Source organism: Ambystoma mexicanum, chromosome 1p, assembly GCF_040938575.1.
Source record: "Ambystoma mexicanum isolate Mex_15411 chromosome 1p, UKY_AmexF1_1, whole genome shotgun sequence".
Taxonomy (NCBI): Eukaryota; Metazoa; Chordata; class Amphibia; order Caudata; family Ambystomatidae; genus Ambystoma; species Ambystoma mexicanum.
This window is the reverse complement of record NC_090921.1, coordinates 753,370,482-753,396,499: the sequence shown is the minus strand read 5'-3', so window position 1 is coordinate 753,396,499 and position 26,018 is coordinate 753,370,482. Positions and strand designations below refer to the sequence as shown.

The 26,018-nt window shown below is 45.6% G+C and overlaps 1 protein-coding gene across 16 annotated transcripts in view; it reads left to right on the top strand.

The window, feature by feature from the left end:
- Window positions 1-26,018, top strand: part of CELF3 (CUGBP Elav-like family member 3) — a 331,245-nt gene that overhangs the window by 263,187 nt on the left and 42,040 nt on the right. For all 16 annotated transcript variants that reach the window (XR_011304210.1, XR_011304211.1, XM_069650631.1 and 13 more), the window contains 2 exons: window positions 11-154; window positions 4,110-4,243. Coding sequence is in view for 14 of the 16 variants with exons in the window: in XM_069650631.1 (XP_069506732.1) it covers window positions 11-154; window positions 4,110-4,237 (272 nt within the window). In the remaining 2 variants the exon portion in view is untranslated. The remainder of the gene's footprint in view (window positions 1-10; window positions 155-4,109; window positions 4,244-26,018) is intronic.

Below are 26,018 nucleotides of genomic sequence, written 5' to 3'. Positions count from 1 at the left end.
TCTCTTTCAGGGCCGGAAGGATGCAACATCTTCATCTACCACTTGCCTCAAGAGTTTACTGACTCCGAGATCCTACAGATGTTCCTTCCCTTTGGAAACGTCATTTCTGCCAAAGTATTTGTTGACCGGGCAACCAACCAGAGCAAATGTTTTGGTAAGAACCATCCCTGGGTTTCCCCTTTTCACATGGATCATCTGAGTGTAGGTAGATGGACCATCTGACTGTTCAACTAAAGATATTAGTTAAGGTGTAGATCTGCCAACCGATGGCCAGCTGGGGCAACACACTTAACATGGCCAAGTAGAGCAAGAAATGCCTGAGGAGAGACTCCTTGGTATCTGCAGCTCGTCGCTTTTGTTACCCCATAGCGAGAGACCTTGAAACAACACCAATACAAGCAATTTCAAGAGAAACCTCAAAATATGCTTAATTTCTAGCTCCCCGAAGCCCATCTTTCTGTCCAGTTCTTTGCCACAGCTCCATTATGCCTTCTTGTGATTATTAGCAGGGCTGACCCCCTTTCTTCTTCCTCTCTTCCCCACCTGCAATTCACTTCCTGGTACTTATCTATCCTCCTATGACGAATCAACTTCCGGGGGCACCAGTGGTCCAGGGATGAATATTAGTTTCTAAACCATCAATCAACCCCACACCTCTAGTACACCAGAAGGGATCTGAACAGATTGGAATACAAGTAAAATTATAAGACCTCCTTGTCCAATTTTGGTAACGTTGACAGAACAACAGGCTTATCTCTGCAAGGTCGTTGATTGTTGGTTAGTTGCAACACAGCGAAAATACAATTATTACCCAACAATAAAAGGGACTGTCCAGTCAAGGTTCTATACAAATATCTACTTTATTATTACTACAACAGACCGTTCTAGCACACTACAAATACGACCCACCCTGTAAGGGAACACAGAGGACAGAGTTTCACGAAGGAAAGGGATGCACTCTGGATACTGACAGGAGGGTAGTTGGTAAAGTAATCAGTCTTACTGTTCAAGGTTATTCGGTTCCAGCAACAAGGGTGCAAAGGGTTGTAACTGTCTCTAGGGGCCTTCAGAGAAGGACCAATGGGGCAGAACCACAATGTATGTGGTGCTGAAGAAGTTCTTGGTGCTCGTCAGTGTTGAGGCAGTTCCAGGGTGCTTTGCAGCCCTTGAGACAGAGTTAGTGGCAGGAGACAGCTGCGGGTACCAGGCAGCCAGCAGTTCAGCAAGCAAGGCTGGTCAGACATCTGCAGGTTGTCTGGCGAGGCGGCCTAGGGCCAAGAGTCGTTGTCTCTGTGCTGGTTGGCTGATCTGGAATGCTAGTCGAGGCGTTTTGGGCGGCTCTGGTGACTGCGGCGTGACAACAGTCAGCGGTGCAGCTGGATGCAGTTCGAGGACTCGACTGTCTCAAAAATTTCCTTAAAAGATGGACACTGGTTGATGCCGGTGTGGCACTCCTCCTATCTTCGCAGGGCTTGTGTCGTCCGTTCAAGACAGACGGCCCAAAGCTCAGGAGAGTAATTGCAGACAATGGCCTTGTCCTTAGTTCAGATACTCTCTGTCACTTCCCACCTAGGAAGCTTGCTGGCAGAACCTGGCAGGGCACGCTGTGTGCTGGCTGGGTACCGGTTCTGGGGCTGCTGGATGGGTCCTCTGAGTCTGGTATCTCCCTCTGTTCCCTGGGAGATGTTTAGGGAGGGATGTTGCTTCCATTTTGGAACACCTGACCTTCCTTTACTGCACTGGCGGTAGATGTCAGGTAGACTGTACCTTCAGCCCGGGTCCAAATAAGTCATCCTTCTTACTCCTTTTGAAATTGTCGGAAGATCTGCTAAGTGAGGGGTTCAGCCCTCTGTTAAAACCAAATGGGCCCCAGTGAATGGTGCAGGCTAAGCCCACCAACAATCTTCTGTTATGAATGAGGTCAGGACCAGAGTGCTCTGCAACAGGACAGAAAAGGGGCGACAACACATACCTAAGTCCCACCCATCTTCCTGTCTATTGTAGATGAAAGTGTCTCTCTGGTTAACTGAGCCCTCTGTAACTCTTGATTAAAGCTCAGGTCTCCTTTGAGGTTTGTGATGGGTGCAGACTTCCTGTCTCCCGTAAATCACATCCTTCGCCCCTCTGAAAGGGGTCTGCTCCGCATGGACACCTGCGGTAACTGCTGGACCCAGACAGGCCATTCATACAGAGAGGTGGGAACTAGCTTCAAGTTGACACATTGCATACCAAAGGGGTGTTAGCTCCGCTTTTCCTTTTGTCTGTTCTGCTAACCAAGCCACTTCAAGGCTTGACTCAATTATCTGTCATTAGTATGCCCTGCCACTAGCCAGATTAGACAAAGGGAAAACAGATCCATGGAGCCTTTGATATTTAAATTAGGCTTCCCATGGCTGGAGGAAGGTTTGCCTTCCCCCTTCTTGAGATGCATTGATGTACCCGTGGCTGTCATATTCCAGCTGAATATGACAGGGGAAGATGGCGCCTGTAGGCTGTGTCTTCCTGGAGTACACGTGACTATGCATTTTCATGTGGGAAGCAGATGAAATGTGTGCAGAATGGCCTCACACATTTCTCAGAGGTTGGTCTCCCATCATTCATTTTCATTTATCAAAAAATCAAAAAGACCAGGCGAGCGGACTCTCCCTGTGCGGATGGTCGAATTCCTCACACCTCCCTCATACCATCTCTCATCAACATTAACCCCCTTTCCATCTTCTTTTCACCCCTTCCTCAAGCGGTTTTTACCCCATTCTTTGCACTATTGTTAACGTGCATTATCCTGAATAGCACACAGGTACTACCTCTGTATTGTGATATTACATGCATTAACCTCTTACTGCCATCCTGCGTGGCTGTGTGGTTTACCCTCTCCCTCCAATCTGTATGTTGCTCCCTCCTTACCAAGCAAGAGTGTGTCTGGTGAGCTAATTCACCAGACCTGGGGTCGCCAAATGTCTGAGTAAAGACTACTGAAATATGTCTTTCATTTATTCACCAGACACACTCTTGCTAGATATTTTATACCAATGTGGTGTACACTGGATCTCACAGTGACCTCTAACAGGCTGATTAACCTAGCAGTGCCCACCCATACCCCCTGTACGTACCCTCAGCTCCCCCTTATCGACCATTTTGGTGTGTTATGAAGCCTCTAGAATGGCAATAGGGCGCAAGATAAAATAACAAGTAACCCTCTAACTCTCTGCAGCTTTGTCTTTGGCCAGCAGACCCAGTTCTCTACCGCTCTAGAAACAGAGCAGCTCTGTATATCTACAGGACAAGGAGAACTCTTTTCACACACTTCAGCCGAGTACTTCCTGTTTTGAGCTGTTAAGAACCAGCTTTCAGGAACACAACAAAAGTAATCGTGCCTTCAGGCCGATTCACCAAACCTTACTTACTTGTATGTGTAGTAAAGGTGTAGGTATTCAATTTAATTGGTTTTAATTGTCGACTAATTCCCATAGCACTGGTAGTCACTGTCTAAGGACCATTTTCTGACAGAGACTTGATACGCCTGGGGCTCTCCTTGACAAAACAGTACCTCATTTAGGTGAAATCTACACCGCTTTGGAAAAAAGGGTAGGGAAAGGGTGCAAAGCAAGTGTCAAGAAGGAGCATCTAGCACCTTCCAGTTTGTGTCTCTTGTGTTCAGCAATTATGTCAACCTTTCCTAATCGTAGCTGCGATCTCTACCCATTTGGGACGAAGGGCCGAGTGTATGGCGAAGTTCACCTTCAAATAGTATGTACATTGGAATCTCTTCTTTATGGCTGATTTCATTTCTGGAGGGTTGGAGACGCATATTCCTTTGTTAGTGTAGTTATGACTGCGCTCTACCTGGGCCACCGTTGACTAAAACCTGTGTTTCCCTCCCTCTTTCGCCCTTGGGTATGAACTCCAAACTCTTTTAATTGAATTGACTGTCTTCCCTCCCAGGCTAATCTCGGCCTAGTAGGAGACAGATAGCTCTGTCTACTATGGCCACCACAGTTAGGCATGTACATTACTCCACTGCATTAGTAGCCTCTAGGCATCTGTTGGAACACTACTCTTTGGTATTCTGAGTGAACTGAACTTTCCTCTTTGATAATGTCTTTATCAAGGGTTTGTAAGCTTCGACAATCCTGCCAGCGCGCAAGCTGCCATTCAGGCCATGAACGGGTTCCAGATCGGCATGAAGAGGCTGAAGGTGCAGCTGAAGAGGCCGAAAGATGCGAACAGGCCGTACTAAGTAGAGGTGAGTGTGGAGAAGGTGGAACTTCCATTACAGTGCTCCAGCAGGGGAGTGCAAGGAAGGCAGGTGGTCTATTGCTTACTTTTGCCTGGCGAGAGCAGGAACAGCAGGGCTCCTGTCGCTGCGTGCCGCCTGATGAGTGAGGGAACATGGGACGTACTTCATGAGTGCTGCTTGATAAGGGAAGGAAAACTGGACCTCTGCTGCTGAGTGTTGCCTAGTAAGGGTAGGAAAGGCTGTCTGATGAGTGAGGGAAGGTGGGCTTCCTTCATGAGTGCTGCTTGATAAGTGAAGGGAAGGTGGGGTTTCACTCTGCACTGTGAAGGAAATCTGGGCTTCTTTTGCTGAGTGTCACCTAGAAAGAGTAGGAAAGGCAGGCCTTCAATCACTGAGTCACAGGTGTTTGGTGGCGGCTAGTACTAGTGGTGTATGCAACCCCATGCTAATTTCTGTTTTGTGTTTTGTGGATTTTGTCTAATTTCTCATCATCTACAAGGTCATGCATTATTTGGTCCTGGCGAAGGTGGCGTTTAATTGAGAACTGCCGAAACGTACAGAATAAGCCCTTGTTTGATAAAAACTAAATGTTCAATACGTTTCTTATGTCTGGGATGTTTGGGCATTATTCTCTGCATAGACCCTTGATGATTTTCACCCCTGAGAATAGGTTTCAGAATAGGCTGTGCTTGCCCCTGTGTATTTAAGAAGGGACATCATGGTAGGGAGCGAGGGGGGGGGGGGTTGTCTGGTGAACTTGGTAATTTAGAGTGCACTACGTGTATCTCTGTTAGTTTTTCAAATATTGGGTATTATGTTTGTTTACGTGTCTGTGTTTTAACATTTGATCCTAACTGTTTGTGTTGCTAGATTTGCCTCATTAAGCAACTTCTTTCTATGATAAGAGGAACTATTGCAATTTATGAATGCATCATTAAATGAGGTTGCCTGTTCTATGCTTGTATTAGGTGTTATTAGTAATTGCTCATTAGCAGGGTTGCATATCAAAGTTCAACGAGGCCTTTGCCCGGTTCTCTAAAACAGCCATTTAGGGCTACAAATAATTCCTGGCGGAAACAATTCTTTTGTAGTTCTCTTCTATCACTGAGTGCAGCCTGATGAGTGAGGGAGGTGGGCTTCCTTCACCAAATGCTGCTTGATAAGTGAGGGAAACCTGGGCTTCTGTTGCTGAGCATTGCCTTGTAAGGGTATGAAAGGTAAAGTCCATCAATTGGCCCTGTGCGGCCAGTGAGTGAGGAAAGTTGGGCTTCCTTGATAACTGAAGGAGAGGTGCCCTTCCGTTGCTGAGTGTCACCTGGTAAGAGTGGGGAAGGTAGGTTATCCATCATGTGGCCCTGGGCGCCCAGCGAGTGAGGAAGTTTGGTCTTCCTTGATAACTGAAGGAAAGCTTGGCTTCTGTAGCTGAGTGTCACCTGGAAAGAGTAGGGAAGGTAGGTTATCCATCACTGGACCCTGTACACCCAGTGAGTGAGGAAGGTTGGTCTTCCTTGATAACTGAATGAGAGGGGCGCTTCTGTAGCAGAGTGTCGCCTGGTAAGAGTAGGGAAGGTAGGTTATCCATCACTTGGCCCTGTGAATCCATTGAGTGAGGAAAGCTGGGCTTCCTTGATAACTGAAGGAGAGGTGCCCTTCTGTTGCTCAATGTCACCTGGTAAGAGTGGGGAAGGTAGGCTATCCATCACTTGGCCCTGTGCGCCCAGTGAGTGAGGAAGTTTGGTCTTCCTTGATAACTGAATGAGAGGGGCCCTTCTGTAGCAGAGTGTCGCCTAGTAAGAGTAAGGAAAGTAGGTTATCCATCACTTGGCCCTGTGAATCCATTGAGTGAGGAAAGCTGGGCTTCCTTGATAACTGAAGGTGAGGTGCCCTTCTGTTGCTCAATGTCACCTGGTAAGAGTAGGGAAGATAGGTTATCCATCACTTGGCCCTGTGCGCCCAGTGAGTGAGGAAGTTTGGTCATCCTTGATAACTGAATGAGAGGTGCCCTTCTGTAGCAGAGTGTCGCCTGGTAAGAGTAGGGAAGGTAGGTTATTCATCACTTGGCCCTGTGAATCCATTGAGTGAGGAAAGCTGGGCTTCCTTGATAACTGAAGATGAGGTGCCCTTCTATTGCTCAATGTCGCCTGGTAAGAGTACAGAAGGTAGGTTATCCATCACTTGGCCCTGTGCGCCCAGTGAGTGAGGAAGTTTGGTCTTCCTTGATAACTGAATGAGAGGTGCCCTTCTGTAGCAGAGTGTCGCCTGGTAAGAGTACGGAAGGTAGGTTATCCATCACTTGGCCCTGTGAATCCATTGAGTGAGGAAAGCTGGGCTTCCTTGATAACTGAAGGAGAGTTGGCCTTCTGTAGCAGAGTGTCGCCTGGTAAGAGTAGGGAAGGTAGGTTATCCATCACTTGGCCCTGTGAATCCATTGAGTGAGGAAAGCTGGGCTTCCTTGATAACTGAAGGAGAGGTGCCCTTCTGTTGCTCAATGTCACCTGGTAAGAGTGGGGAAGGTAGGTCATCCATCACTTGGCCCTGTGCGCCCAGTGAGTGAGGAAGTTTGGTCTTCCTTGATAACTGAATGAGAGGGGCCCCTCTGTAGCAGAGTGTCGCCTAGTAAGAGTAGGGAAAGTAGGTTATCCATCACTTGGCCCTGTGAATCCATTGAGTGAGAAAAGCTGGGCTTCCTTGATAACTGAAGGTGAGGTGCCCTTCTGTTGCTCAATGTCGCCTGGTAAGAGTAGGGAAGTTAGGTTATCCATCACTTGGCCCTGTGCGCCCAGTGAGTGAGGAAGTTTGGTCTTCCGTGATAACTGAATGAGAGGTGCCCTTCTGTAGCAGAGTGTCGCCTGGTAAGAGTACGGAAGGTAGGTTATCCATCACTTGGCCCTGTGAATCCATTGAGTGAGGAAAGCTGGGCTTCCTTGATAACTGGAGGAGAGTTGCCCTTCTGTAGCATAGTGTCGCCTGGTAAGAGTAGGGAAGGTAGGTTATCCATCACTTGGCCCTGTGCGCCCAGTGAGTGAGGAAGTTTGGTCTTCCTTGATAACTGAAGGGGAGGTGCCCCTTCTGTAGCAGACTGTCGCCTGGTAAGAGTAGGGAAGGTAGGTTATTCATCACTTGGCCCTGTGAATCCATTGAGTGAGGAAAGCTGGGCTTCCTTGATAACTGAAGGAGAGGTGCCCTTCTGTTGCTCAATGTCGCCTGGTAAGAGTAGGGAAGGAAGGTTATCCATCACTTGGCCCTGTGCGCCCAGTGAGTAAGGAAGGTTGGTCTTCCTTCATGACTGAAGGAAAACTTGGCTTCTCTAGCCTAGTGTCGCCTGGTAAGGTGGCCTTTCTATTACTTGGCCCTACCTGCCTCGTGAGTGAGGGAAGGGGGAGTAGCCAGCTTGCAGAAGTGCCTTGTGAGCTGAGGGAAAGCAGGGCCCTAATGTTGAGCTTTGACTGACGTATCCTCAGCTGTGCCTTCGCTGGTGAGCCCTGGCCTGTGAGCGAGGCAATGCCGGGCGTCTGTTACTTCTGCTGCTCTCCTTTTGAGTCGTGGTATGGGTCTTGCACTGCTGTGCTCTGCTTGGGGAGTGAGGCACGAGGCTCTGCATTGCTGAGCACTGATGTGTGCATGTGTGCAGGGAAGGAAGGGCTTTCATTGCTGTGTGCTTCCCGGTGAGAGAGGGGAGGCAGGCTTTCTATTGCCAAGATATTCCTGGGTTGCCAGAAAAGGTATTGATTGCAGAAAAAGTACACATTCCTCTTGAAAAAAAAACATATAGGCCAGTGTGTGCTATTTCAAGAATGAGCAAGAGCGACATCATCATTAGTCAACCATTGTTCCAAAGACCTAATGCACATGTATGGCAGTGAAATGAGACTCAGAATTGGCAGCAGTACCCAATCGCAATAGGTTATCTGCACATTTCTAAAATGTTGACACACTGTTCGGCAACACCGACGTACACTATGTAACCACACGCTTAAAAACTCCAATCCTTCGTAGAGGGAGATTTTATCTGCTAACTTCAGACTTCCCCCCACGCCTCTCTATTCACCACGTGTCAGAGATAGAAATTCACTTTTTATCAGGTGTCCTTTTCCCTATGGGGGCTCAAATGGGAATGGGGAATTACCGCCCCCGCCAACCTTGGAATGGGGCGGTAATAGCTCCATTCACCAGGGCAGAGTCGGTAAGGATTTGGAGGCAGCCATGGCGCTAATAGTGCCATGGTTACCTTCAAACTCCTAATAAAGCCCTATCTATGTCAAATAAGAACGACCATTAAGTGTTTAGAAAATATCGGATGCTAGGAAAGCACGAAGGTTAACCAGTAGAGGTAAGCGTGGCCTCCTATACCTATTCTTCATGCTGGTCCTTAATCGATAGCGCGGTTCCAAAGGCCGGGGTGGATGCTGAGTGACCAGCCGCCTTGCTGAGTCCACAGACTATTCTCTTTCTTGGTGAGGAATAAATAGTCCCATCCGCACACCTAGAACCCCCTGTTTTTCCTCTCTCTGGGAATGCTCCAGAGTTGCTGGTAATGTAAGGATGCCTCTTCCCAGTGGCAGGTGACATTACCATATAGAGCAGAGTGGTCTCCACAAAGCCAGTCTCCTGGCTTGACTCGTCCCAGATACAGATAACATGTGTTCGTGCCCTAGAGCACATTAAAGTCAACGTGGATGTACAGGACCACTGTGAGTATAATCATTGCACCAACATCACCATAACAAAAGAAGTAATTGGAAAAATGTAAATGATTCTCTACAGTTAGGTATAGTAGAACCTGGGTAGCACATCACTGCCAGTTTACATTGTGCCTATTCAGCACATCATTGCTAGTTTACAGCAAACCCTTTTAGCACAGTGTACATTATGCCCAGTTATCAAATGACCTCACGCCCGCTTAGCAGGGCATTGCCCGTCTCCATTATGCACAATTGGCACACAATTGCAGATTTCCCGCATACTCGCCTTGTTCATCATTGTCTGTTTTCATTACGCATACGCGTGCATGAATTTTCCAGTTTCTGTTTGGCTCCTTATTATGTTTGGTCCCTATTATTGTCTGTTAACACATCGTTGCCTGTCATAAACTCCACTTACCAAGCAGGATGTATGTTCTGTTACCGGGGCTGGTGGTTCAAGTCACGTATGGAGAGTGAGATTGTAACCAGCAGTGGGCATAGCAGGAAAAATTCTTATGGCCCTGGCATTGTCTGCTATTTGCTTGCAGGCTGGCTGGCATAAGCTGAACTATTACGCTCAGCTCATCCCAGCCTGCCAGGAAGTAAACATTCTGAGTGGGGCATCTGACAGCACTTCCCTCAGCGAACCTTTGCATGGCACATGTCCATTTCCTGTCATATCCCTCTGGAAATGACCGACTTTGCATTGTTCTTAGTCCTATGTAGGGACCAGACTCTGCTAGTTGTAGTGAAATTACCAAATATGGCTGGGTTTTGAACTGGGCAGTATCAGGATTTAAATTCCTATATTTGCGACATTTCTAAGCAAGCACACCTTTGGTTGAACCTGCATTTCTAATTGTAAACTCAGCACAATTACCAAATAGGCTTAGCCTTAGCCCAGAAACAATGACATCATAATCCCTGGACCCAGGACTAGTGCAAATATGTCTTTTATGCTACCCCTAACACAATCTGGCCATTGCTCTGGTTCGAATACTAGCAATCCACGCCTTCTATAAAAGCAGTGCCAGATGGAAACTTCTGACAACCCTAAAATACTCCCGGTTTTCAAATAAAGTAGCATGCCATAACATAATGTGACATATGTCATGATATATAATGTGACCTGCAAGATCAACTTGTCATTTCATGTCCTGTTAACACATAACGTGACGTATTATGTATGATACACCCTGTCTTCTTATGTCATGTCATGATATATCAAGACATAATGTTATGTCATAATTTGTCACCTCATATTGCATGCCATTATATATCATGTGCCTGGGCATGTCCTGATATGTCACGTCATTATATTCCATGATTACTATCAAGAAACACTGTCATGATATGGCATAACATCAATGCTATGATATTTCCTATTGGACCATAATATATCATGCCAGGATTACCATGAAATGATCGAATGGAGAAATTACCCCATTTTTTTAAATAATGCAGGGGGAAACGCCCTCGTCCCCTATCCTTCCTATCTTAACTATTACCCTTACCTCAACCCACACCTATATTTTAGTAAAATGTCCCAACATGTCCCAAAAAAATCTGTAAAATAATTCGGTAATTTCTCCATTTGATTTTTGAAATTCGATCATTTCTACGGATACCATCATGGCATGCTATGTGTAATGATAACATGTAATAACATGGCATGCCAGTAAGGTCCCGGTTTGACAATCCCAGTAAGTTTGACATTCCGAGTTTACCAGTCCCACTAAGCTCACAGTTTTACACTCCCAGTAGGCTTCAAGTGTGACATTCTGAACAAGCTCTCAGGATGCTTGAAACACCCAGTAAGCTCTCAGTTTGGCGCTCCACTTAAACTCTCCATTTAGCATTCCCCAGTAAACCTGAAACCCCCAGGAATCTCCAAGTGTAGCATTCCCAGTAATATCCTATTTTGACATTCCGACCAAGCTACTTGTGAGGCCACGCCAATAAACGCTCAGTAAACCTTACATTCCCAGTAGATTCCCAGTTTGGAATACATTCCCATTAAGCTCTTGGGAGCTTGCCACGCCCAGTAAGCTCATAGTTTGGCATTTCCAGGAAACTCCCGGTACATTACACTGAGAATTCCCAAATCAGCCAGCCCCATGATCATGCAGGACAAACTGCTGCTGGAGAAACCCTACTTGTGCAGCCCAAAATGAAGACACAACATACATTCCTAAACCCCAGAGAGCACAATGGCAAGTAGTGTCATGAGGCTTGTGACCAATTACACTGAAACAAGTATTTCCCAATATTGGGGACAAAATGTGTACCTACAGTCCCATAAGGTGGCAGAAGTGTACCTGTCCTTTGAGTGTCTGTGTATCCAGCTTTGTATGCCGACTAATACAAAGAATATTTGGTGCTTTGTATCGCACGGCCTGCTAGCGTTAACCGTTTCAGATCTCTTAGTGACAGTTGTTTACAGTTACCATTATTATTACCTGCATTTGTGGTACTCGAATGATAAGGAGCTCGCCATTCCACTTCATTCCATGAATTTCAGTTCGCAGAAGCGAGAGCTTTCTGCAAATGTGGTGGCCCACAGGACATCGAGGATGCAGTTATACATTCCCCTGGATAGAAGAAGAGGATATATTTGAGGTAATCTATTCAGGCTGCCCTGCATCTTTTGCGTCGACCCTGCCGCTACAGCAGCTTCAGAACAGAAAAACTCCATCCAGCAAATTGGACCAGATCTTTGGGTTTTTGGTTGAATCCAGCTCGGTTCTGGAATTTGTGCGGAGTCAATGCCAGATGATTGGGTACGGGTCATTTTTGAAATAAGGTACAAATTAGAGATTGTAGCTACTCCTTTGAATTGCTCTTCTTGCCACCCCAATGGCTGGTTAGTTAAAACCTGCTCAACTGTCCCTTCATGTATACACCAATTCCTTTAATAGTCAAGATGTACACAAGCAAGAAGGGCTCAACACAACTTTAAACTCAGTCTCAGCCTTGGGGTTGTGGTTCAAATCTGAAACGATGAAATCGTCAAATTGCAGGCTGGTCTTTCTGGTGACCAAACCTTTTTCTCCTCCCCTGATTGGACATGGAGTACTAGTTCGGACATGACAACTTGGTAACAAAAGGCTATGTCAAACATCAAGGATGCATCTAGTGCAAGTCGATGCCATACCTTGCTCATCAGTCAGGTCTATTCTATTGGCGGCAAATCATCTCCTCTCCTTGACAGCATCTTCTAATCTGAGGTGGACAATCCCGGGCAGATTAATCGAGCCGTGGTTTTCGTCATCCCAGTGGCTTTGCCTCCATAGGAAATACATTCCAACCATGTTTGGTGCCCCGTGGTTGGACATGTTCACAATATATCAATATACTCTTCTTCCCCTTCCCACCCACAGCTGCAGGAATCACTTTTGCATGCCAAGTCAATGTAAGGCTATTTTCTTGGCCAGAGAATTTTCTGTTTGCCTTTCCCCTATTCCCCCGAGTCCAAACTCGGGAGGGAAGGTTTACACGTGATCTTGGTGGTATCATGTTGGAGCAGGATGTCATGGTTTCTGCAATGACCAGTCAGTGGCCCTGTGTTGGCTCTTACCATTGTCTTCATCCCCACTAAAGTGGCCAGTCCTTCTCAGTAACAAAGTGGTCTGACTGCGCCTCTCAGAGTAGTTGCTAGCAGATTGCACTTTATGATTAAGGGGCTTTTGGAGGATTTGCTTCAGCCATCCAAGTGTCCAGGAGTCTGCCCATCTTAACATCTTACAATATGTATCGAGGCTCCTTTTCCACCTGGTGTGTGACCAACGCGTGGTAGGCATTTTCATGCGGAATTACGAGCATTTTGGGCTTTCTTAGGGATGGAGTTTTGCCAGGTGTTGCTGTAGCTATGTTGAGTGCTTGGGTATGCATTATTGGATATTTAAGGATTGCTGACCTAGGCTTCAAGGCGTAAAGTTACTTTGCTTTGGATCTTTTTTTTGTAGTTCCCCCTTTTCCACATCATCTGTGTAGGTCCTCGCTTCCTACCTGGGACCTGCCTCTAGTCTTGAGAGTTTGCTACGAGCTGCACGTTCAGCCCCTGTGGAGGTGTCTTTGAAACGTCACTTTCACGTGCTGTCTGGGTAAGCTGGGAGCATTGCCATCTATGGATCCACAGTAAAGTTTTCTGCCTGATGGTTTGGTTTTGAAGCCCCATCCTCTTTTGTTGTAAAGGTATTTTCTAATATCCACTTACATCAGAAAAGAATCATTTCTAGCTTTTTGTCCCTTGTCTGTTTCTTCAGGTAATGCAGTTGGCCAGCTTTTGGATGTGTGTTAAGTGGGTGCATCTATTTATCCTTTAGGACATCTGATGCTCTATATGTGGCATTTGGGGCAGCTTAGATAGAAAGGACATCTTTCATGGCTACACTTAGTAGATGAGTCGGGCGGACTGTAGTCATGACGCATCAGGAACAAAAAGCTCCTCTTCCTGTAGTAATTCTGGGGCGTTCCACCAGGAGCATGACGACATTGTTAGCCAAGGCTAGGAATGTCTCTATGTCAGCAACTAGTAGAACCGTGACTTGGACTGCCCCTTCCACTTTTGTTCTCCATTATGCACTCCATGCTTTGGAATCCTCTGCTATAGAGCATCACAGCAGAATTCTCTGCTCTGGTACTTAATGCAGCTTCTAATTATGGTGTTGTTCAATAATAAAAATAATAATACTGTACCACTGGTTTGTTTCATGCTTGTAAATTTGCTTCTTTGATTATTGTACCTTGTTGTTATGCTGTAAAGCACTTTGGAGTTAAGCGCTATATAAAATCAATAAATCTAACATAAACATAACATAAATACATATGTTCTCAGCATTTAGACCTGTTGTGATTTATGATCAAAGTCTGGATGCTTGCTATAGCCTCAATGAAAGGAACTGGGACGAGGAAAAGAGATGAAGGAGTCGTTCCCAGATTACTTACATGCAACAATCATTGCAACCTACTCTGGTTTGTTCCTGGTCCTCTAGCTACCTTTCTCACCTGTGTGGCACTCACTTGTGTGGCGCCCATAGTCTTTGAAACAAATGAGAATGACAGAGTATTTTCCCTCCCCCCAACCCCGGGAAAGGTTTATCATCTCAGCAAAGCTGTGGGACGCTAAGTGTCTGTCTCTTCAGATGGGGTCATCTCATTCATTAAGGACTGTGGTGAGGGAGGAACAATTTGGTGTGATGAAATTTACTAATAAGTAAACAAATCATTATCAGGAGTAATCCCATGGTATTCAACAGTCCGTCTATGGCCTACAGAGCCCACTTCCAGACAAATCCCCATTGAGAACTTCTAATTTCAGGAACAATTTCCATGAGACTTCTTAATCATCCAAGAAATTGCAGTATCCTGCTTGCTATGTTGATATCACTTGAGGTCTGTCCTATAACTATATACTATCCTGCGGTGTTCCCAGCAGCCAAACAGGCAGACAATATTCAATGGAGCTCTATTGTTGTCATTCAATATCTTATCCAGCCCTAGATGATAACCAAATTATATAATAATACAACAGCATATGAAGCTATCCTAAATTCAAATAATATCCCATGGGAGTTCCGATAGCTCAAGAACATTTCCAGTGACGAGCTTCCTATAACGAGATCACATGAAATGGGGCTCTGTAATTATCATTCAATGCCATATAGTGCTTTCCAATAACAATACTGCAACCCACATGGGGTGCTTCATTGCCACACAGTATCCTATGCAGCCATCCTGGTAGACTTTGGATGCACTGATAAAAGAAACGATCTGGCGCCAGGCTTGTGTTTAACCCTGCAATATCACCTGCGGCTTTCTTATAACAAGACAGTATCCCATGCAACGTTTCTGTGATCGTCAGGCAATATCTCATGGCATCCCATGGGAGCCCTCAGGTTATCAAACCAAAGCTATAAGCTGTCCTAATATTCATAAGATAAGATATATTTTTGGTGCACTGCTACTACCAACGATCTGCCACCATGCTCTCATTTCTTCAGATGTCATCAACTGGGGCTCACTTATAACAAAGCATACCCCATGGGGCTGTCTAGCTAGTACCCCAACGGTGCTCTCTCATAACAAGACAGTAGTCTGTGCGGCTCTCTTATTATACACTATCTCTTGGAACTCCTCCAGTAACAACCACACACTGTGTGGGCTCTCAGATTATGGTACAATAGCCTATAAACCTCTTGTGTAATACAGTAATTCATGGGTCTTACACAGGCAATAGCTAATCTGCCTCTTGTATATTTATACCGGAGTCCCTGAGGCGCTCTTATAATCACACGATATTCCAATAACAGTCTCATATGGCCATGTGCCATTGCATGCGGCTCTTTTATAGAGCTATCCTAAAAGCAGACTGTATCCCAGAAGGGCTCTCTTTTTATATCATACAGCAGCTTATGAAGCTCCTTTACTGGTCATATGATTGACTTTCAGTGCACAGCTACAATGAACAACCTACTGCCAGGCTCTTATTTAATCATGCAATATCACCTGGGGTTCTCTTCCAAGAGAGTATCCCATGGGGCTGTACTCTAGTCAGTTAATAACCCATGGGGGCTCTCAAAGTAAGACAGTAGCCACTGTGTGCTTCGTTATTATCATACAGTATCTCATGGAACTCTCCGCCTGCCGGACCATACCTCATGGATGCTCTCAACAGACTATAATGCACTCCCATTACTAATATTATCTGACTTGCTTTAAGAAACCGTATCCAACCGTGCTCTCCGATATGCATACGCTATCCTTGTAGGATGTGTTATCACCAGACTATATCCCATGAGGGCCTTCCTGAAATCGGAAACTATCATACAGGGGCTTTCCAGTACAATATCCCGAGGGTCAAACCTATAATTAGACGATTTTGCCTTGGAGACTCTCATGTAATCAGATGATACCCAAAGTGTCTCTCCTAAAATCAGACAATACTTCCTTGGGGTTGTTCTTTAGGAAGGTGTTACCCAATGGGGGAACCTCCGCTCTCCTCAATAAGATGGATTCCCACTGCGGCTCCTCTCTAACAGACTGTATGATATCCCAAGAGCCAAACCTTCAATCAAAGATACGGGTAATCCTGAACCTGACCCATACCCCCCAAGGGATTTCCAATAACTAGACAATAGCCCACTGTGCGCTCCTATACGTTAGCCAATATAAACACTCTCAAAATGTTTATTGCAGAGGTCTTCAAACTGTGGGGTGCGGCCACCCAGGGGGGCGCGGCCACATCCCAGGGGGGGGCGCCAGAGCCCAGCATGAAATGTTTAAAAAAAAAATAATTTTAGATTGGAGGAAATGGGAAGGGGCAGCTCACATGGTCAGACTGGACCATAAAACGGTTTTAGGCACCAATGAACAAATGGCCAGCAGTTGCAAATGGATATTCAGTCCTTTAGTCACAGACTGTTTGAATAGTACCCAAGGTGGTGTTTTTTGTTCAAATGTAAACAAATTGTGATATTTAAAGAATATTTATTCAGCAACAATGGTCAAAACTACTAACTGCATAGTGAAGTAACTCCTCAAACTGGCCCACATTGGCCAAAAAAGTGGCCCATTTTGACTGGCCTACACTAGCATTTTGCATTTTTGATACGGTCATCTCCCTATTGCCCTATAGGCCAGTCCAAGCCTGCCGGGTCATCCATAATGGATGAGGGGGCGTCCACCCACTGGCCACCTCACACATTATGGAGGAGCCGAGAAGCCAGCCCAGTGAAACACTGAGCACTCCCTCCACTGCTTTTTCCTGCTGAGGGAGTGCTCCTGGGCTGGCAGAACTGTCAAAGGGAAAAACTGTTTGCCTTTGACAGTTCATTTACTCAGCGGCACATGATCACTGAGCCATGCAATGCTGGGGGTGTTTTGCTTCGCCAGCCTTGCATAGCTCATTGGAAATGCTGGCTTGGGCACTGCATGTATGTATGTGCGAGGGGGTACTCCTGCGCCTCCTCGCACATACGGGCAGAGCAACCTGGAGCAGAACATTTTAGCAACCATGCGCAGGCCCCTGCAGAAGGTACGTTTATGGTGATTTATTTTTTATTTAAACATGGATGTGTGTATGCTTGTGTTATGGGAGTGTGGTGGGAGCAGGTTGGGCGGCAGCACTGGGATAGTGGTGGGAGTAGGGTGGGGAGAGCCCAGGGTCTGTACTGGGAGTAGGGTGCGGTGACGACACACAAAAGTTCATAGCGATTTCTACATACTGTCCATCTGGCACTTTTGGCGGGGCCCGGCCTGCCCAAACTTTGCTCAGGGGGGGCCCAGGCCAAAAAAGTTTGAAGACCACTGCTTTAGTGAATGAATGATACCTATAGTGCTCATAAATCGAGTGGCTGACGACAGACCTGGGTAAGACAGTTTTATTACACCAGTAGTAGGTACAGCTCCAATTGAGTCATTAACTCTGAGAAGAGTGCTTTACAAAACACCTACACCTGCACACCAAAACACCTACACGCTGTGTGTCCCTCCTCATATGCCATTTCTCCCTATCTGTACTCTTAATGCAATACCCAAAGTAAAAATTCACAAATTCGGCACTGCATAAATCAAGACGACACTCATAGTTCCTTACTGCTTAAGCCTTTCAGTTTCCCACCCGTCAGAGAAGAATTTTAGAGCATAATATCTTGAAATCAGAAGTGTCCGAGCATGAATGCCAACACATTACATACGATAGCTTTCTGCAGAGAGAAACTGCTTTGCAGCCTGTCCTTTTTAACATTAACATGCATTGTACACTCCTGCCCTCTAGTGGTTAGAATGTTGAAAACAGTTGTCTGATCGCCACCACAGTATCTACAATTTGTTAGCCACACGTAGCCGTTGTTCCTAAGATTTGCTCAAGAAGCAACCGCGTATGCATCATATTTTCTGTCTCTGAATTTTTCTTCTAATTTCTACCCACACGTCTTTTGATATACTGACACGCGTTTTACAGCACCCCCATCATCATTTACAGGTTATGTGTCTTGTGTTACTTATTTAGTTGCTTTTGTTAAATTTATTTTGAGTTTTGTTTTACGTTTGTGTAATTGCTTGTGTTTGTCGGTCCCCTGCGTGAAATGGACACCTTCATAGTTTTGCTCTGCTTGCATATGGTACACAATAATGTGATGTGTACATGTGTTTATTGTTTGTTATGCCAGCACGACCAAACAGTGTGCAGTTCTTTCATGAGCTTGTCTTGAAAACCCTATTCATAATAGCAGCCGGCGGAAGGAAATGTGAGGCTGGCCACAGAAGAGCATTCAGCCATAGCATGTTTCGGTAAGAAACTTGGCTGGTTGCTCAGAGTGTTAGGCAAGAATGAGTGTAGTATAATTGTGTGAGACTACACAACCCTTGTCCTCTTGGTATTAGGTAACCCACCTTTTGGTATTGGCCTGTACTACACAAGTTGGTAGTGTGACTAAGCAACCAGGCTTATCTCAAGAGGGGTAAATGTGAACTGTAGAGCTGTAGCGATGGAATTTGCAAATACAAGTATCCAAGTAGCACTTATACTCAAGGTTTCAGTTATAAATAGTTATTTATTTAAAAAGGGCAAGATCCGTAAAAATCAAACAAACTTTAAAATCTTTTTCCAGAATCAGCATACGTTTAGTAAATACTCTTTAGAAATACTTTTTCCACACTTAAAACACCCAGAGGTGCCTTCATTCACAAGGACAGTAATGGCATTCATATACCACTAGTACGTTTTGTAGATTCTTGGATTGCAGAAAGGAAAGGTTAAAGGAAGGAAAATGGTTAAAAAGGTTCTCAGGGCATGTGAGTATACTTAAATCTTCCAACGAAGTCTAGACAAAATCGTTCCCAGCAACAACAGTCTAAAAACAAATTATCACCTCTGAGGGACAGAAAATATCAAAGTCAATGGACTAGAAGATTCTGCAGGGAGCCAGGACAGCCAAAGTCAATTGGAGCACAGTCTATGGAGCTGAGGCACTTCGTAGTTAATAAAGGTCTTGCACAGAGAGTTTTTTAGAAAATCACTGTAGGGTCTCACGCTGTTACACTTGTGGAGAGCAGAGCTGAACTAAAGTAGCTACTGCAAGTCTCAACTGAGAAGAGTAAAGCTAAAGACACTGAGGTAAGTACCCCAAGTCTGAACAGTACCACTGGTTTGAAGAAGCGTGGTCCAGCTGGCTTCTGTCCTGTTGCAGCGATGCAGATCCTGGGTTCCTGAGCCTTAGTCTTGGCGACAAGAGGGAGGACATCTGGAGGACTCCTGCAGCAGCAATTTGGGGGTCGGCAACAGCTACGGGCTCTTTTTGGATCAGCAGCATTTCACGGTTTCAGCGCGCAGTAAACAGACCCACCACAGATCTTGGATACCAGTTGGGCTTCCTTCACTCCTTGAGTCCTGCACTCTGGTGAGGGGACTCGAGCTCTGGTCATCCTGCTTCTGGAGGGTCCTTATTAGACTCCTGGAGCTTCTGGCCGGATTACAGACGTTGCACTCGATTACGGATTTCTCAACCCCTGGCACTAGGTTCCTGCAGCAGCAAAGAAGTACAGCCAGTCGGGGGAAGATATCCAGTGGAGTTAGTCTCGGGGTTAGTTGGTCCCACTAACCCAAGGGAAGAAGTTGTCCCTTCCGGGGCTTCTATTTTCAACCAGAAAAAGGAGTTTCAGCACAGCAGGAGGGCTTCACTGGGCAATTCAAAGGTCCAGGACGATTCATCATGCTTCGTTCACGGTTTCTTCGTCGTGTGTTCTTCCCAGTGGTCGACTCTGCCTCTAGTCCTAAAACCCTCGCCTTTTAAGCAGGTTTTTCCCATTCATGCACAACCTAGGATGTCACTCTAACAGCAGGGTGTCTAAAAGGACAGCCAGCCAGCTAATTAGGACTGGTTGCATTCAGGCACTCCTAGAGACAAAGGAAGGACAGGGGAGTTTTGGTAACCTCCCTCATTTCCTGCCCTTCCAGACACACTGGAGCCCGAGGCGGGTTTCAGAGCTGAAGCCTGCCAAAGGCAAAATGAATAAAGGGCTCAGACCTGGTTTGGCGCACAGAGTAAAACCTAAGAAAGACCTCACAACTAGAAAATGCAGAAAAAAGACCAGGGCCATTTTGACAAAAAGGTCACCCATGGGTCCTATACTGCAGCTGAGGAATCAGCCTGCGGTAGAAAAGTACAGTGGTAGGAAAATTAAACCACTGCCACCAGCCATTTAAAGTAGTGAGGGTAACATAAAGATTTGTACATGAGTAGGTAGGATAAGGGGCTACTAGGTAACCCCCCAGCACTCCACATAAGATGGTGTGTGCTGGACCTACAAAGAGAAAAGGTAAGTAAAGTCAATTCCACTTTACTATTCTTAGGAACAGTAGTTCACACAAAAAAAGTTTTTAAACCTTATGAGAAATCTACGGGATTTCTCTGTGACATTGCACTGAAGGTGCTGTGTGTCACCATACAAAAAGTAAATGCCTGTGGAGTTTGTCAGACTCCAAAAACAAACGAAACATATAATCCAAATCGGGTCAAAACACATGAGAGAGTGAGAAAAAGGTCTCACTCATTCCAGGGTTAAAATTAAAAAGACTTAAAGTCCAGCAAAAGAGCTGGGGGTCTCTAAGGTTCGAGGAATTTAGCACGGAAATGAACATTCTCCCTAACACAGAGCAATGCCAGTGGTTATGATTAATTCAAAACTTTTCATCCACCAACCATCAATTTTGCACAGAAGCGACCTACCCGTTGTCTCCCCCTCCACCCCCAGCATTCCTGGTGTCATATCCTGCTACTTATTGGCGGTTTGAATCTCGAACATGTGGGACTTCTTCATCGCTTTCACTATTTGCTAACAAGTAGAAAATCAAATTGGAGAGGAGTGTTACCACCCAGACCTTAGGCCGACAGATTGCAATTTTACCACAACTGTATGGAAGCCCTGTCACTGACAGTAGTGGGATACAGTGTCAGGGTGAGATGTATCCAATTTGATACTCCACCCACTAAGAATATCATTGCTTCATCCGGTGGCTTCATCTTTCCTCAGCGAGAGATGCTTCCTATCATTAGTTTCAGCCCCACCTGGGGTGTGATGGGCCCTGCCAGGCAAGCATGGAGTCATCCCCATCATGATGCCGAGACAGTGATTGCTGGAAGGTGCGAAGATCAAGGAGAAGCTATAAATAGGACTTGTTGTGTCAGACTTCAGCTCAGACTGCAGAGCAAGAATGCCAGAAGAGAGATTCACAGAGGCACATCAGATCTGCAGTGGAGTCTGAATGAAAGGAAGCTGTCCAAAATCAATTAGGGGAAGGCTATGGCCCAGTATCGGAGGCAGCTTTTGGTGCAGCGCGGGCTGATAATAGGGCGTCAACTAGACGCTGGGGGCGCACTGGGCACCAGAGGGAGCCACTGCTATGGCCATTGTACAGTGAATGGGTTTGCAGTGGAGAATGGAATTGGACAACTTTGAAGTGAGTCTTAGGGGAGCCCTTTTAAATCCACATCTGCCATCGGAAGCTGAGAGCAGGGACACAGGAGACGAGCCAAGATAAGAGAGACACAACTAACTGCTGTCACACTATCAGCTGTATACAGGAAGCCGCAGGGTACTGAAGCAAGAGGAGGGCTGAGAGTCACAGGCCAAGGTTGCTTCTCACCCCAACTGGGACTGTAGTGTTCTTCTCGCTCACGTTCTCACTTCGAGTCCGCCAGTACAGGACAGAGCCACATCCAGAGACAGGACAGGGGTGGCCAGTCTGTGCCATCGGCCAGGGCCCAAGCTCTTGAGGGCCTTGCATGCACCAGCAGCCACATGTATCCCAATCAATACACAGTAGTTCTTCAAGTGGGGGTGTGCTGCATTCTAGTGTGAGGCTCCTTTTTTCTGACTATCATTGACGATGCAGTGCTCTCGTCTCCCAGGCATCTTCTTCGAGGCATGGAGAGACATCATTCTGCCCCCTAGTTCCCAGTGGCTCAGCAAACTGGGACCAGCAAATGCTTAACACTCTTTGTTATGGCAGATTATTTGAATGGGAAGCTATTTGTAAGTGATGGTTTTGACGTTTAGGTGATAGGATCTCCAATAAGGGAATTTTTATTCTAAAAGCAAACACAAAGCGCCAGTTGCTACCTGAATCTATGCCTACTTTCAAGACAAAATATGTTACACAAAATCAAAGTTTTAAACTATCTCCCTTCTTTTCCTGTATGCTTATTGAACACCAAAAAGCATTTATTCTTTGTCCAATGTCATATTTTTCTCACATCATGTATGAAGCATGCCTTTGTCGAAGAATGAAAAACATCCAGGCTACCTTTTGACACATTGGGCCTCATTACGACTTTGGAGGTAGCCATGGCGCTATTAGCAACATGGCTACCTCCAAAATCGGGTCCGGGTTCCCTGAATGGGGAATTACTGGGCCATTCCGAGCTCCGAGGGCCCGGTAATTCCTCCTACTGGAAACCCGGGCCCGGACCTTCCCCATTCCCATTTGAGCCCCCATAGGGCTCAATGGGAATGGGAGCGGGAGCTAACAACGTGCCGATTCCGACCGGCCCGTTGTTAGCTCCCTGGTCCCCTCGCGGGACCCGGTAAGGATGCCTGGTTTTACCAGGCGTCCTTACCGGGTCCCGCGAGGGGACCTCGTAATTTTGCAGAATGGGTTTAACGGATCCGCCTCCATTAGCGGAGCCCGTTAACCCATTCTGCAAAAGTCGTAATGAGGCCTATTATCTTTAGTGATGAGTCTCCGTCTTCTATATTTACAAAACCTGCAAGGTATTTTGAGCCCTGCACTAAACTGCATTCTGGTATTTGTAGTCTTCCATTCGAGATGGGGGAAATAAAGCTAAAATTGTGCACTTTTTGCTTTGCATATTTCTCCAGGGAGTTATATAATTGTCCAAGTGTTTTATTTATGATTTGTGTACTTGTCAAGTCATCTCTATACAACAGAGTATTGTTTGAAAGCCAAATGTGGCGGTGTGGAGGGGACAGGAGGAGAGGGCAAGAGGGTCATGATCGTTTGCCATTTCCAGGGAATGTGAGAACAGGCAGTACTGGATTGGAAACTGGAGAAGTTGTTTTGCCTGGTCCGGGCCCTGTGCTGATTTTGTTAACATTTGAAGACATGCTAAATTGTGTACTCTCTCTGCCGCAAGACCACCCTGGTGAATGGACTCTGCTCCAATCACAGGCAATCCTGCATTAGAGGGACTTTGTTCTGTCTTCCCAAAGCTCAATCCCTACCATGAGGTCCTTGTAACCTGCGATCACAGCAGGAGACATTCTTTAGGTATTTAGTCCTCCTTGTGCTTTAAGCAAAAAACACATTGGAGATTCGTTTCTTTTGACAGTTAAAATAATCCTCATCTAAATTAAAAGCATATTACTAGTTTGGACAATATGGCCAAAAATATAGGCCATGAAAATAAAGACAAGGAACTGCTACAAAAACAGTAATTCACTTCAGTTAGCAAAATACATTCGCAATTATTTAGCACTGCATTTCAAATTCAGATGGTGTTTTAAGCCAAAGTTGCAAAAGGACCTGCAGCAAACACTATTTCTACAAACTACAGCTGGAAATGTATGTGTTTAAGTGCCTGAGTTGTACACTCATCTCAAATCCTGGCTTCACCGTTTAATTGAAGTGTGTGTTCTTGGGCAAATTATTTTATCTTAATATCCGTTATTTACCAAATTAAAAGTCCCTACAAGTGATTCAGCTCACACTGTCTGCTACGCCAAAAAAGCCTCCCTTGTGATATTTCCCTGTACATATTAATACCAGTGACCATTCATGTATTGGATATCACAAAGTTTGTCACTTAACTTACTCCTGCCATTTTTATAATTCCACATCCCTTGAACCCCACAAAAATCAAATCCCATTCTGTGACATAATTTTCTGCCCTACAAATCCTAGGTCTGGCCCTCTCCAGAATAGAGTTTTTACTCAGTATCACATGGTTTGCAGAACTCAGTTGTCCGCATATGGATTGCTTTCCCATGTTTCACCCGACTACACTCGGCTACTGAGTACTGAATACACCCTGTGTGCCACATAACGCTCACACTGGACCACTTAGGCTCCATGTTCGGCAAGCAAGTCCAGGATGTGCGCATAGCCTCCATTAGGGAGTGCGACATATGTCCCAGACACTGAGCAGTGGGACTAATTTTGAGAGAACCAAGGTAAAAGTTGCTTATGTGTATATGATGAAAAAGTTCTAACAGACTTTCTCCCTAAGGAGCAGTTAATGGCACTAATATTATTGCACCGACTGTGTGTATGTTGTAGAAATGCCAGGCTGGCCTTGATAAAGCATATTGGCCAAACATCGCACACCCTAAAAACCTTAAGGTGTCTGGTGGATGACACTGCGAATCAATTTGGAATGTCAAAATATGATCTGCGATGCAATAGTAATAAATCCGGTATTTTCTAATAGTAACTTTTGGCCCTTTTGGGGCTTTGCCTAGGATTCACCTTGTATCCATAGTTGTATTCAAGCCAGGTTACACCCAAGCACAGTAATACCGGGTGCGAAGACCTCTTCGGAAATGTGTTAACAAGGGTTCAGTTTCATCACTTTATAAGAGATTATTCTTTCAGGGCATGAAAGACATTTCATGAAAACAGTCGGTTTCAAGAAGACTTACTTTAACACAACACAGTTATTCATCACTGTGGCAAGACCTAGTTTAGGTTTGGGATTAGTTTAATTCATTGCCAATACAAGGGCTGCCTTTAAGAATCAGGTCAGTGGAGGGGACCAAGGATTGCAAACTAAAGATGACCCTTACATTTATAAATGCAAAGTACAAAGACGGCCACCAGGGGCAGGCCTCCTAGTAGTGGGCAAGATGATTTACAGTCCATACGGTTATCCCCACTGAATGTATGTAACACCATTGCCGCCTTTGGAAGTTGGCGAAGACCCACTAAACACTATCACCTGTAGTCGTAAAACAAACCAAGAGCTCAAAGTGCCTGCTATGGTTAGGTTTGCTTAGTCATCCCTGACAGACGGCTCCCAACACACTTTTCGCGCTGTCTCCCTTGTGTGTTTTCATTTAATAACATGTTTTTAAAATACTCGTGTAACCCCCTTATTGGCTTTCTGCTGCGCAGAAGACTTTTTTACACATTGTGATACATAAAGGTGCAGAGCTTTTCAATTTACCAAGCAATGTTTTTAGAAAACATGTTCTCTTGGGAAAGGCTTCTCACGCCTTTGAACTTTCTTGAGCTAGGAAGGACATCCTGAAACGAAATATGCGATTTTCTTTCAATTTACGTTCACTGCCTTTGACGTCACTCCCCACTGCATGCGTCAGAGTCCCCCCACTTTTCTTTTTAGGCCTCGAGCCCTATTGGTCAGTGAAAACATTAGCCATCTGTTACCAGTCCTAATGCTAACACGAGGAATTAAAAGGGTAGATTCTTCACCATGCAGGTGACATCATTATGTAAACAACATATCAGCCTGTTACCATGGTAGCTGACTTTGTCAATAGAGTTTGCCACCTATTTTGGAGCTTTGTCCGGTTTACATAAAATAAATCCCGATGTATGTCTCCCGCGGGGTGGCAGTCTTTGTTTCAAGATTCAGAAGCCAGTGGTGCAGCAGGAGCCAGCTGTGGGCTTTTACGTTTTAAGATGTGTGACAGCCAGAACTTAATGGGCTTCTTGCAGTGTACCTTGGAGCTGTGATTTACACACGTTACCGACCATGTCCACCCTCCTGACCGAGTATGAAAGCCATTTGCATGCCAGGGTTCATCCAGGGTGCAAATGGATTTCATTATTTTTCCTCAGGAGATTTGTGCTGCTTGCGCAGCCGAACCCGGAAGAAAAAAGAAAAATAATGGGCGCCGCCATATTGAAAAGGGACAAAGTCCCTTTTCAATGTCTATGGCGGTGGCCGGGAGACTGGAGGAGCACCAGGACCGGAGCACAGAGCTCTGGTCCTGCAGTTAAGTGGGAATGGAGGGTGGGGGTGTGAAAGGGAATCTGGGGGATTTTGAGGCGGGGGTGTGGTAGAGAGGCAACAAGGAGACGCTCCCTGTTGCCTCCCCACATTAGCAACAAAAAACAA